The following is a 13,099-nucleotide window of genomic DNA, read 5'->3' as shown; positions in this document are numbered from 1 at the left end:
TTACAATGCTTCAATCTTTAGATTCTAAAATTTTAGTCCATGATTTGAGTAAACAAAAAGGTTAGTTTTAACCTCAACTCTTCAGGCTTTTCAATCATTATTATTATTGTTATTACAAGCCTATATTGTGTCCCACTGCTGGGCAAAGGCCTCCCCCTTAGATTTCCACTCGTCCCGGTTCTGGGCGATCTCCGGCCAGTTGTTGAGATACACGTCCAGGTCATCCCGCCATCTCCGCCTGGGCCTGCCAGATCCTCGTCCGTTTTGCGGCATCCATACTGTGGCTACTTTAGCCCACCTCTGTGGATGCATACGGCAAACATGGCCTGCCCAGTCCCATTTCAGCTTGGCGGTCTTGACTCCAACATCAATAATGCGTGTTTTTGAGCGCAGCGTAGAGTTTCGGATTCGGTCAATCCGTTTTACTCCTAAAATGCTACGCTCCATAGCTCTTTGACAAACCTTCAATTTGGTCTTTTGCGCCTCGGTGAGTGACCACGTTTGAGCACCGTAGGTTAGGACAGGCAGGATGCACATGTCGACGAGTTTCCGTTTCAAGGTCAAAGGAAGGTCACCCTTCATCATAAGACCAATAGCTCCTCCACGCGTTTTGAATCCGTCTTTCGACTTCTTTTTCTTGTCTATGGCTGAAGGAAACTAATTGGCCTAGGTACAGATACTCGTCGACATAGTTTATTGCCTGCCCGTCTACCTCGACCCTACGTTTTGTGCTGTTGGTCATTATCTGCGTTTTGGTCCTATTCATTGTAAGACCAACTTGAAGGCTTGCTGAGCTTAGGTCTTGGAGCATTATTTGGAGTTCTCGGGCTGATGAGGCAAACAGGACAATGTCATCGGCGAAGCGAAGATTTGTTAATCTTCGGTTTTCAATGACAATGCCTTTGTTTTCCCATAATGCCGCCAAGCTTCTAAATACCTGTTCGAGGGTACTTGTGAAAAGTCAATCATAATGTGCTAAATATATAATTATCTCATTGGACAGGATGATAGACTTGGAATTTTTTTTTAATGCACACAAAGTACCTACTAGCAAAGATTCAGTTCAATACACACTTATCCCACAGATTATTAGTAAGTTACTAACTTGCCCGCAAAACGACAAATACCTATGCTTTATTTAACTAATACCAATAAGTTACTACGTAAAACTCAGAAGAATAGTATGTACGTGCCACGCGACTACACAGGCGGGCGCGTGGCGCCCCTCGGCCACTTGTTCATTCCAATGAACGGCTAGCGGGTAGTAACATAGGCCTGCTTACCCCCTTATTCATAAACATACTCTAAAGTTATCAAGCCGATAAAGTTCGTTTGTCCCTTTCTATCACACCAATACGACGGAAAGGGACAAACAAGCTTTATTGGCTTGGTAACTTTAGTGAATGATTATGAATAAGGGTGTAAGGGACTATCCACACTCAGGCGACGCATGTCTTACGACGCGGCACGGACGTCAGTAAAAAACGTCTCCTCAGTACAAAATATTTTTATTTTTTATTTTGTATAGGAAGGAAGCACAAGGGACGTCGCCTGGGGGCGCGTCTTACGTCCTCCCCATACAAAATGTACTGAGGAGACGTTTTTAAATTACATTCGGGCGGCGTGGCGCTGACGTCCGTTCCGCGTCTCAGGACATGCGTCGCCTGTGTGTGGATGGTCCCTTAACCTAGCCTGTTATAATGTTTAATGCCCAGTTAATATCGGATGACCGGTCTGGCGTAGTCGGTAGTGACCCTCCCATCTAAGCCGATGGTCCTGGGTTCGAATCCCGGTAAGGGCATTTATTTGTGTGATGAACACAGATATATGTTCCTGAGTCATAGATGTTTTCTATGTATCCTACAAGCTATGCTTAGTTTGGGGCTAGGTTTATCTTGTAAGGTGTCCCTAATGTTCATTCAATTATTTATCTTCCTAAACTATTTATCATTTTGACGGTCTGGCGCAGTCGGTAGTGACCCTGCCTGCTGCGCCGCGGTCCCGGGTTCGAATCCCGGTAAGGGCATTTATTTGTGTGATGAGCAAAGATATTTGTTCCTGAGTCATGGATGTTTTCTATGTATATAAGTATTTGTATATTATATATATCGTTGTCTGAGTACCCCACAGAACACCCCACTAGAAGCCAAATGCAAGCGATATTGTTCGAGACGCAAATCACCAATCCTTGCGGGGTGAGGCGGGCGCGCACGGTGCTGCCATTGGTCGTTTCAAATAATGGCGCGCCTTTATGATTAGCAGTAGGGATGGGAATGGGACATGTCTATTATAGACAATGGTACCGGTACCAGTACTGTGGTGAATTTGTTTTGCAACAAATTATAATATTATAATTAAATTATAATAAGGCCTAGTTACCCTTCGGGTTGGAAGGTCAGATGGCAGTCGCTTTCATAAAACTAGTGCCTACGCCAAATCTTGGTAGTAGTTTCCAAAGCGGACCCCAGGCTCCCATGAGCCGTGGCGAATGCCGATGCCGGGATAACGCAAGGAGGATGATAATTGTGATAGCATCTCAATAAAAATCATTCTAGTAACTAATAACTAAACTGTGCATTTTTACTTACGTTTACTAAGTTAAATAACCAATTAAATATTCTAAACTAATCAATGAACTAAATACCACTACAGACTCTACAGATTCTAGATAATTATTCACTATTACAAATCTGCTTTCTTTTATATTTCATAAAATGGTAGCACATGGTACGAACGGCAGTACGAAGTTCCCGCAACAGACATAAACTAACATGGCCCCATGCCTAGTCGTTTACGTGAAAGGGATAGCATATCACATTGTTAACTCGGTAAAGAGGGATGGACGCGCCTCGGCGCCGCTCAGCACAACCATATTGACCAGTATAAATGAACTCCGCGGACAATAAACAATATTCAACAAAATAATTAATTTGACTTAACTGTGGAATGTTGTTCCATCTTTTTTACATGTAGAAGTGTTAGAAGACTTGCCACACCACTTTATGCTGTAAGAGACCATTGTTTGCAACCAAAATTGATTATTTAAGATTTTTTCCCGAGCGGACACGGACACTGTTAGCGGGTCGTATACTTGGGCGCTACTGATCGGTGTCGCACGCGTTCAAACTTTTATAAACCTGATTTGTCGTATGCTTGGTGACCGCGAGTCGCCCTGTAAGGGCCATCTTGTTGTATTGATCTGTGGAGTACCCACAACACAAGCCTTCTTGAGCTTACCGTGGGCCTCAGTCAATCTGTGTAAGAATGTCCTTTAAAAAAAAAAAAATCTTATTCCAGAGCCAACCTGCCTCCGAACATGATCTTCGACTACGCTGAGAACAAAGACAAGTTTCTCAACAAGTCGGTGAAACGCAAGGACTTCAACGACGGTGTCAAGCAGATCGAGCACGACTTCGCTAATAATGTTCCTTTGGAGCAGGTCATTGGGGCTTTGGCTGTAAGTACTCTGGTGCCATCATCCTCCTTGTGTTATCTCGGCATTTGCTACGGCTCATGGGAGCCAGGAGTTACTTACAAGTTACATTATTCATTATAAAAAATACTTAGGTCTAAATCTACTTTTGATCAAATATTAATAATAATTGGCTAGTATCATATTAGTCAAATCAGCTTCTTTTTATGATTTGTCATAACGAATTACTAATATCTAATATGGAATTACTATGAAATACTGAAGAGTGACGTCACGGTCAATTCATTTGCTTTATATCTTTTTCTTTGACTTAGTAAATATAAATTATGTTTAAAAATAACTAATGTCCATATTTTTCTTCTATTCATGTGGTGCTTTATTTCGTGCACAGCATAAAATATTTTAATTATAGGAAACTAGCCTATATATTTATTACATTATTTATAAAAAGGTACATTTATACATCAGAGTCCTCGACAGTATAACATGCTGGACTAAGCAGTAAAAGTTTAAGTTTTTTAACAAATATTGAATCGTTTCTTATAGCTTTAATGAGAAATTTTATAACACTGCTACTATTAAACCTTGGCAATATCTTCCACTTTTAAAAATACCTATACTTTCCTTTAACTGTATAACTCTACTAGCTTTTGCCCGCGGCTTCGCTCGCGTTAGAAAGAGACAAAAAGTAGCCTATGTCACTCTCCATCCCTTCAACTATATCTACCTAAAAAATCACGTCAATTCGTCGCTCCGTTTTGCCGTGAAAGACGGACAAACAAACAGACACGCACACTTTCCCATTTATAATATTAGTATGGATTACAGGAGGCCGAGCCAGCTGCCGCCGACGACTCCATGAACGAGACTGCCAACGAGACGGCAGACTCCGCCATTGACACTACCGCCGCCGACGAGACTATGGATGAGGTAAGACTTACTTGCCGCCTTAGCGGCAACCCACACACGCGATGCATGTCTTAAGACGCGGAACGGACGTCAGCGCCACGCCAATCATCATCATCCTCCTTGCATTATCCCGGCATTTGCCACGGCTCATGGGAGCATGGGGTCCGCTTTTACAACTAATCCCAAGATTTGGCGTAGGCACTAGTTTTTACGAAAGCGACTGCCGTCTGACCTTCCAATCCGAAGGGTAAACTATGCTTAAGGGTAAACGATGTTTTCCTTCACCGAAAAACGACTGGCAAATATCAAATGACATTTCGCACATGAATTCCGAAAAACTCATTGGTGCGAGCCGGGGTTCGAACCCGCGACCTCCGGAACGAAAGTCGCACGTACTTACCGCTAGGCTACCAGCGCTTGTAATTTAAAAAACGTCTCCTCAGTTACATTCGGGCGGCGTGCTGACATCCGTTCCGCGTCTTAAGACATGCGTCGCCTGTGTGTGGATAGTCCCTTAGTAGAATCATGTAGATTTTTTTTTGAAGTGCAACTTCTAATGCGACTTCTAACTGACAGCGCGTAACAGTGTTACGTTGCGTGAAATTCAGACTTCGTTCGTCGCGACATCTATTGACAAGTAGCAGTACTGATAATTTACGCTATTTGACGCGTGATTCAAAGATTCAAAGAATTTATTTGCATAGTATACAACATACAATACATACAATCACGCCTGTATCCCATAAAGGTGTAGGCAGAGCACACGAAACTACTAAAGCTTCAGCATTACTGTGACATTGTAGTGAAGAATTTATTTGCATAGTATATATACAAAATATATAAATCCGTGCATGCATTCAGTCTGCATGCGGGCGTGCAAATATTTGGAAAACAGGCAATTAATATTTACAAAATCATGTCAAAATAATAATTAAAAAAATCAAGAGTCAATACTTATAGACTAAACTTAAACTAAAAATAAATTAATATTGTCTTCGGCTACCGCGATAGTTACTCATGAAATAAAACTATGGAAACGGATTAAATCGCGTATAATGAATTTAAACTTCATCCCGACGTTTCGAACTCTTTGCAGCGTTCGTGGTCAACGGGTGACTGAGGATTTTTTTTTTACCATTACTATGTTAAAAAAAACCTTTTTTTTTTAAACATAGTAATGGTAAATTTTTTGAATATTGTATAACTAGCTTTATTAATAGTGTCTGAACCTGCCTTAAAAATCTATATTATTTGTGGTCATGGTTCGTTAATATTTCTTGTATGTGGGTAGCTTTTGCACATTGTAATTTTTCCTCAGTCACCCGTTGACCACGAACGCTGTAAAGAGTTCGAAACGTCGGGATGAATTTTAAATTCATTATACGCGATTTAATCCGTTTCCATAGTTTTATTTCATAAAAATAAATTACACAATTTCTGCACGGGAAGCATGGTCACGCGATAGACGATAAAATATCAGGCCGTCCCTATCGCACCTACTAATGGTGCGATAGGGACGGCCTGCTATTTTATCGTCTATCGCGCGACCATGCTTCCCGTGCAGGGGTGTATAAGATAAAATTTCCAATTTAACAATTTATAAAATAATTACAATTTGTCGCTAGATGTCACTACAAATCATCACTACTTTTAAAAAATCTCGTATCTGACGCTATTCCTCAAAGTTAAAACGCAGTAAGTCTATATGCATTCCATAAATACTTACTACAATTTTCTTTTCATTGACCGACGAAGATACAAGTTTTTTTTTAAAGTAGTGACGAAATAACCCTCATTCACTGATGCATGGAATTACAAATCTTCCCTTATTTATTCCTCTATGGTCTAGGTATTATAAAAAGGATGACACAATAAATAATCACATTTTTAAGACATAAATGTGATATGCTGAAATCCTTAGATCAACTCAGTTCATAGCCAAAGTCAATGCCATAGAGATAGGCACTGATTTGTCGAGAGTCCTTACAAAAGCTTAAGTTATTATTTCGAATAGTGCATGGAGCATGATAAGTTTTAAATTTGTAGATAGATGTTATTATTTTGGCCTGCATATCTTTATAATAATACGTATAGTCTACAAGACGCATAAAAAAATTAAGAGTTATCATAATTCCTTAAAATGCTGGTAGCCTAGTGGTAAGTACGTGCGACTTTCGTTCCGGAGGTCGCGGGTTCGAACCCCGGCTCGCACCAACGAGTTTTTAAGTAACGGGGCCCTTAAAGCGATTTATAGTTTACAAGCGATCGTAAACACTTTTTAAACGATCAATCGCTTTGTTTATGGCTGGTACTTTCGATGCGACCGATCGCCACGATATCTATCCGATCGATCGAAGCGACGAATCGTACCGTGAATGGTTGGCTTTAGACAGATTTTTAATAGTTGACGTATATGATTGGTTTTTGTGTTGTATTTTTTCGCTTGTTAGTTGTTTAATTTTGTTTTTAGACTGCGAACGACGGCCCTGTGGAGGATTCTGACGACGCTGGGGCGTTGGTCATTGACGAAGGAAAGGTGAAGCTTCTTTTTATTATTTGTTATTTGCTTTAAGTCTAAATTTAGGTTGATATGTGCATGTTTGTTTATTTATTTTTTACTAGCTTTTGCCCGCGGCTTCGCTCGCGATAGAAAGAGACAAAAAGTAGCCTATGTCACTCTCCATCCCTTCAACTATCTCCACTTAAAAAAACACGTCAATTCGTCGCTCCGTTTTGCCGTGAAAGGCGGACAATCAAACAGACACACACACTTTCCCATTTATAATATTAGTATGGATACTACGTCGGTGGCAAACAATCATACGGCCCGCCTGATGGAAAGCAGTCACCGTCACCTATGGACGCCTGCAACTCAAGGTGTGTCACGTGCGCGTTGCCAACCAATTAGAAACTTGTACACTTAAAAGTTATAAGGAGGATTTGGGTTGTCGACGACTCAGGACAATATACGGAACAAATTAGTTCCGTAATTCCTTCCGTCACCAGCACACCGCACCCTCGTTAAGCTCTGGCAGCCTTACTCACCGGCAGGAACACAAAACTATTAGTAGGGTCTAGTGCTATTTGACTGTGGTCTTCTGTAAGTGTGGTATTCTTTTATGGAATGTAATACAGATGTTTTGATCCAAATGGGGAGGTACAGTGATATTTTATTCCGCCAGGCGACGCCTGTGCAGGCTGTGCAAGTGCATAGATAATCAGTGGCGGAGCATCGACACAACTCGATTCCCAACGGGTTCCCTAAAATTCTCCAGTACCTGTAGAAGTCCATACAATACTGATTCCAAAATCCCCTCCGGCTTTACCAACGAAAATTTTCACGCCCCGCCATTGATAGATATGCCACTGTCATTCATATGTGCGAAAGAAAGAGAGAGAGAGAAATCATCTTCTCGCTCTCACGTATGAAATTCTTTATTTGTGCAATGGACTATAACTATTTTCGGCTTCGCCTCAAATTGCCACTCGCCTTTTTTGACCTCTTAACCATCAGTTGCACCTTGTTTTCACAGGCAAAAGGCCGAAAATCCACCGCCAAGCCAGCGGCAACGCCCAAAGCTAAAGAGCCGAAGACCCCGCGCGGCCGCCCCAAGAAAGAGGAAAAAGATGCCAAAGAGGAAGATGAGGACAAGAAGGATGAGGAAATCGTCAGCAGGAGCGGCAGGAAGATCAAACCTGGCAAGAGGTAAACCTTGAATTTGGTTTCAGATAAGATATCCACAAAATTTAAATTTTCAAAAAAACCGCGACATAGTGGACCGATTTTCATCAAACTTTCAAACAAAAACCGGCCAAGAGCGTGTCGGGCCACGCTCAGTGTAGGGTTCCGTAGTTTTCCGTATTTTTCTCAAAAACTACTGAACCTATCAAGTTCAAAACAATTTTCCTAGAAAGTCTTTAAAAAGTTCTACTTTTCTGATTTTTTTCATATTTTTTAAACATATGGTTCAAAAGTTAGAGGGGGGGGACGCACTTTTTTTTCCTTTAGGAGCGATTATTTCCGAAAATATTAATATTATCAAAAAACGATCTTAGTAAACCCTTATTCATTTTTAAATACCTATCCAACAATATATCACACGTTGGGGTTGGAATGAAAAAAAAATCAGCCCCCACTTTACATGTAGGGGGGTACCCTAATAAAACATTTTTTTTCCATTTTTTATTTTTGCACTTTGTTGGCGTGATTGATATACATATTGGTACCAAATTTCAGCTTTCTAGTAGTGCTAACGGTTACTGAGATTATCCGCGGACGGACGGACAGAGAGACATGGCGAAACTATAAGGGTTCCTAGTTGACTACGGAACCCTAAAAATCGGTTCATCCGTTGGGGAGCTACGATGCCACAGACAGACAGACACATCAAACTAATAAGAGTAATAACCCCCGACATAGTGGACCGATTTTCATGAAACATGGCTGACTAATTCAATTTTCAAACAAAAAAAAACTAAATCTAAATCGGTTCATCCGCCCGGGAACTACGATGCCACAGACAGACCCACACACACAAACAGACAGACTTCAAACGTATAACGCCCCGTCGTTTTTGCGTCGGGGGATAAAAATTACATGGAGTTTACATTGAAAAGTCGTTTATGGTTTGCTCACGGTCCTCGCTTCGCTCGTTGTCGCACCTAACTGGACTTGGACTCTGTCACATGTGATTTCTGTTAGTATATAACGTATATAACATGTATGAACTATGTTACTTTAACTTAAGGCACAAAATTTCATAGAAATCCCCCAAAACTTCTTCCTAATACAACATTTACCGACCGCCGTGGTAAGACCGTTTTCACATTATCCGATCGGATGTCGGAAGGATTTCAATAGAAAAAATCTAAGATCGCGCCTGTAATGTACGGGATATCGGTCCGACATCCGATATCGGATCGGATAATGTGAAAACGCACTAAGACCTAGGTTTTACCCTTGTAATCTAAACCTAGGTTTTACCGTAGTTCAGGCTTTCACAATAACATATACATTATACATATACACCATTTTTGGACACGGGACGAAACGCGTTCAAAAGATTACTTATTAACAGAAATAGTTCATTGGATTAGATACCCATTATTTATTCTAGTACATAAATGATGGCACTAACAATCCATAAATTAAAAACGTCACCTGCCGAAATGTTGTTTTATAGACGAAACAATATTTGCGATTGTGGCATACATTTTATTTATTTAGTAATAGGGAAACCAACAGCGGAAATTACACATAAAAGTAACACAGTAAAAGACCTGGAACCAGCACCTGAACGGAACTCTACTGAAGGCCAAATCGGCCCTGGCAATATGCTGCCGTCTCGCAGGCAACAGATGGGGTCTTAAACCCAAAATTGCCTTATGGTTGTACACTGCTATAGTGAGACCAATAGTGTCCTACGCCTCTGTAGCATGGTACAAGAAGACGCTGCAGAAAGTGGCAGTGGCGAAGCTCAGCAGACTGCAAAGAGCTGCTTGTAGCATCGTCACTGGAGCAATGTCATCCTCTCCAACAGCGGCACTAGAGGCCCTGCTGAACCTGTCGCCACTCCACCTCTATCTGGAACTAGAAGCAAGATCCAGCATACTGAGAATAGTGGCTACAAAGAGAGGAGGGTGGATATCACAAACACTGAGACTATTTACTGAATCAGTGCTTGATATCCCTGTACTGGGGATGCCGACAGACACCATGCACCCCCAGTTCTGCCCACAGAAACTTTACTCTGTGGAAATCCCGGAAAGGGAGGACTGGTCAAACAGTCAAATATTATGGAAAGAAGGAAGCCTAAGGTGGTACACTGACGGCTCCAAATCCGGATCTGAAGTAGGCTGCGGAGTATACGGCGAAACGCCTAGAAGGGCTAAAAGCCTAAATCTAGGACGGCATTGCTCTATATTCCAGGCAGAGGTATACGCCATCTTAGAATGCGCGTCAATCAACCTGCAATGCAACTACGTCAACCATACTATTTACATCCACTCGGATAGCCAGGCGGCACTCTTAGCCCTAACTTCGGACGTCATAACGTCCAAGCTGGTTGAGAACTGCAGGCAACTATTAAACAACCTTGGATCCAAAAACAAGGTTGTCTTAAGATGGGTCCCGGGGCACGCAGGCATCGAAGGCAACGAGAAAGCCGACGAGCTTGCACGTACGGGGGCAAAGGGTAAGCACCATGGCCCAGAGCCTTTCTGCGGTATCCCGAAAAGCCTTACGAAACTAACCCTAAAGACCTACTGTCAATACAAAACTATTCAGCTCTGGAGGAACACGCCAGGCATGAACCATTCCAAGGCTCTCATCAGAGCCTACAGCAAAAAGGCATCCTCAAATGCCTTGGCGCTGTCAAGGAACCAACTTCGCAACCTAGTGAGGGTGCTGACAGGGCATTGCCACCTGAACAAGCACATGCACACTATCGGGAAACGTGCAAACGGGCGGTGCAGATTCTGTCTAGAGTCTGATGAAACGCCCCTGCACATCCTGGCAGAGTGCCCCTCTCTAATGCGCACACGTAACATGATTCTGGGCAGCTACCAATTTCTCCCAGAGGATGTGAGGTTTCTCGATCTCAAAAAGATACTACAAGTCTTTGAATTTGTAGGACTTGATCGAGAGTTGTAGTAGGTGGCGATCACAATAGATCAGAAATGGTCGCAGTGATACATAAGGCGCCCTGAAGCCTTACAAAGCCCCTAACCTAGAAGAAGAAGAAGAAGAAGAACACAGTAAAGATATTGCATTAGCCAATACAGTTTCCACTTATAGTTAACTAGCTTTTGCCCGCGGCTTCGCTCGCGTTAGAAAGAGACAAAAAGTAGCCTATGTCACTCTCCATCCCTTCAACTATCTCCACTAAAAAAAATCACGTCAATTCGTCGCTCCGTTTTTCCGTGAAAGGCGTACAAACAAACAGACACACACACTTTCCCATTTATAATATTAATATACAATAAAATATAAAATTCCTTATGTTTCTCTCTTTTACAAAATTTGCACTTACAGGGAGTAAATGTCATTTAATAACGTATCTGACATGTAAAATGTGAGTGGGCACGGGAAAACGTCCCATTTTGTCGATTGCTATAAAGCCGCCTTGTCAGTTTATTCCTATAAAACTACAAGTAAATCTCGGCTTAATGATAACCGACAAAGTGGGACGTTTTACTAGCCACCCTCACAAATAAACGTGTTTTCTTCTAGGTACATGGATGAACATACAGAAGAAAACGCCACCCTGCCTTCCCCAGCGCCTAAGAAACGCCGCGGGGCATCGCCTAGCGCAGAAAAAGAAAAGGAGGTTAAGGAAAAACCGCAAGACAGGAATATTAAGGCGTACAACACTGTGCAACAGGTACGATACAACAGTGTTACATTGATCCCTTATAGGCACTGGTCCCACCACGAGCTAGTAAGCTACGAGCTATCGGCTATAAAATGGAACGAAAGATAATCACTCCCGTGCAAATAAAAGAGACACGGCGATGTTTATAGTTACTCGCCCAGCGGTGGGATATGGGTTAAATTGTGGCATAGGCGAGAGGCTGGCAACCTGTCACTGCAATGTCACAGTTTCGTTTTCTTTCAACCCCTTTATTTGCCAAGAGTGGCACTGAAGCTTTAGTAGTTTCATGTGTTCTGCCTACACCTTTATGGGATACAGGCGTGATTGTATGTGTGGAAGTGATTATCTTTTGTTCATTTTTATAGCATAATATGTCACATAGTAACAACAAGGATTATTTATATGTATAGGATTTACAGTCTTCATACTAAGAATCGTACCTCCATCTATTAAATACTATCGTAACTACACTGATGATGCCTGCATTTTTTTTTTTTTTTCAAAATTTGTATTGACGTGATGTAATATACAGAAGCATGTCATTTGTTCTTATAAAAATAAAAAAACCGGCCAAGAGCGTGTCGGGCCACGCTCAGTGTAGGGTTCCGTAGTTTTCCGTATTTTTCTCCAAAACTACTGAACCTATCAACTTCAGAACAATTTGAGTTTTGAATGATTCACGGTTATTTTCATTAGACTTATATTGACCGGGATATAGACCGTGATTACCTTTTTGATTTTTGTCGAGCTCCCGATATTTCGACGCAGTTGCATGCATCATGATCACGGAAAACTCCCACAACTCGTAGTTTTCCGTGATCATGATGCATGCAACTGCGTCGAAATATCGGGAGCTCGACAAAAATCAAAAAGGTAATCACGGTCTATATCCCGGTCAATATAAGTCTTCAGAACAATTTTCCTAGAAAGTCTTTATAAAGTTCTACTTTTGTGATTTTTTTCATAATTTTTTAACATATGGTTCAAAAGTTAGAGGGGGGGGGGACGCACTTTTTTTCCTTTAGGAGCGATTATTTCCGAAAATATTAATATTATCAAAAAACGATTTTAGTAAACCCTTATTCATTTTTAAATACCTATCCAACAATATATCACACGTTGGTGTTGGAATGAAAAAAAATATCAGCCCCCACTTTACATGTAGGGGGGGGTACCCTAATAAAATTTTTTTTTCCATTTTTTATTTTCGCACTTTGTTGGCGTGATTGATATACATATTGGTACCAAATTTCAGCTTTCTAGTGCTAACGGTTACTGAGATTATCCGCGGACGGACGGACGGACGGACGGACGGACGGACGGACGGACGGACAGACAGACATGGCGAAACTATAAGGGTTCCTAGTTGACTACGGAACCCTAA

At 41.5% G+C, this 13,099-nt stretch overlaps 1 protein-coding gene across 1 annotated transcript in view; it reads left to right on the top strand.

Annotated features, from left to right (window-relative positions):
- The window catches only part of LOC125238607 (PC4 and SFRS1-interacting protein), a 47,402-nt gene that overhangs the window by 1,764 nt on the left and 32,539 nt on the right, over nucleotides 1-13,099 (top strand). Inside the window, exons 4-8 of the mRNA XM_048145963.1 lie at nucleotides 3,298-3,457; nucleotides 4,262-4,363; nucleotides 6,813-6,878; nucleotides 7,876-8,048; nucleotides 11,574-11,724. Coding sequence (XP_048001920.1) covers nucleotides 3,298-3,457; nucleotides 4,262-4,363; nucleotides 6,813-6,878; nucleotides 7,876-8,048; nucleotides 11,574-11,724 — 652 coding nt within the window. The remainder of the gene's footprint in view (nucleotides 1-3,297; nucleotides 3,458-4,261; nucleotides 4,364-6,812; nucleotides 6,879-7,875; nucleotides 8,049-11,573; nucleotides 11,725-13,099) is intronic.

This window comes from Leguminivora glycinivorella, chromosome 24, assembly GCF_023078275.1.
Source record: "Leguminivora glycinivorella isolate SPB_JAAS2020 chromosome 24, LegGlyc_1.1, whole genome shotgun sequence".
Taxonomy (NCBI): domain Eukaryota; kingdom Metazoa; phylum Arthropoda; class Insecta; order Lepidoptera; family Tortricidae; genus Leguminivora; species Leguminivora glycinivorella.
Note: the sequence above shows the minus strand (reverse complement) of the source record. Positions and strands in the feature narration are given on the sequence as shown.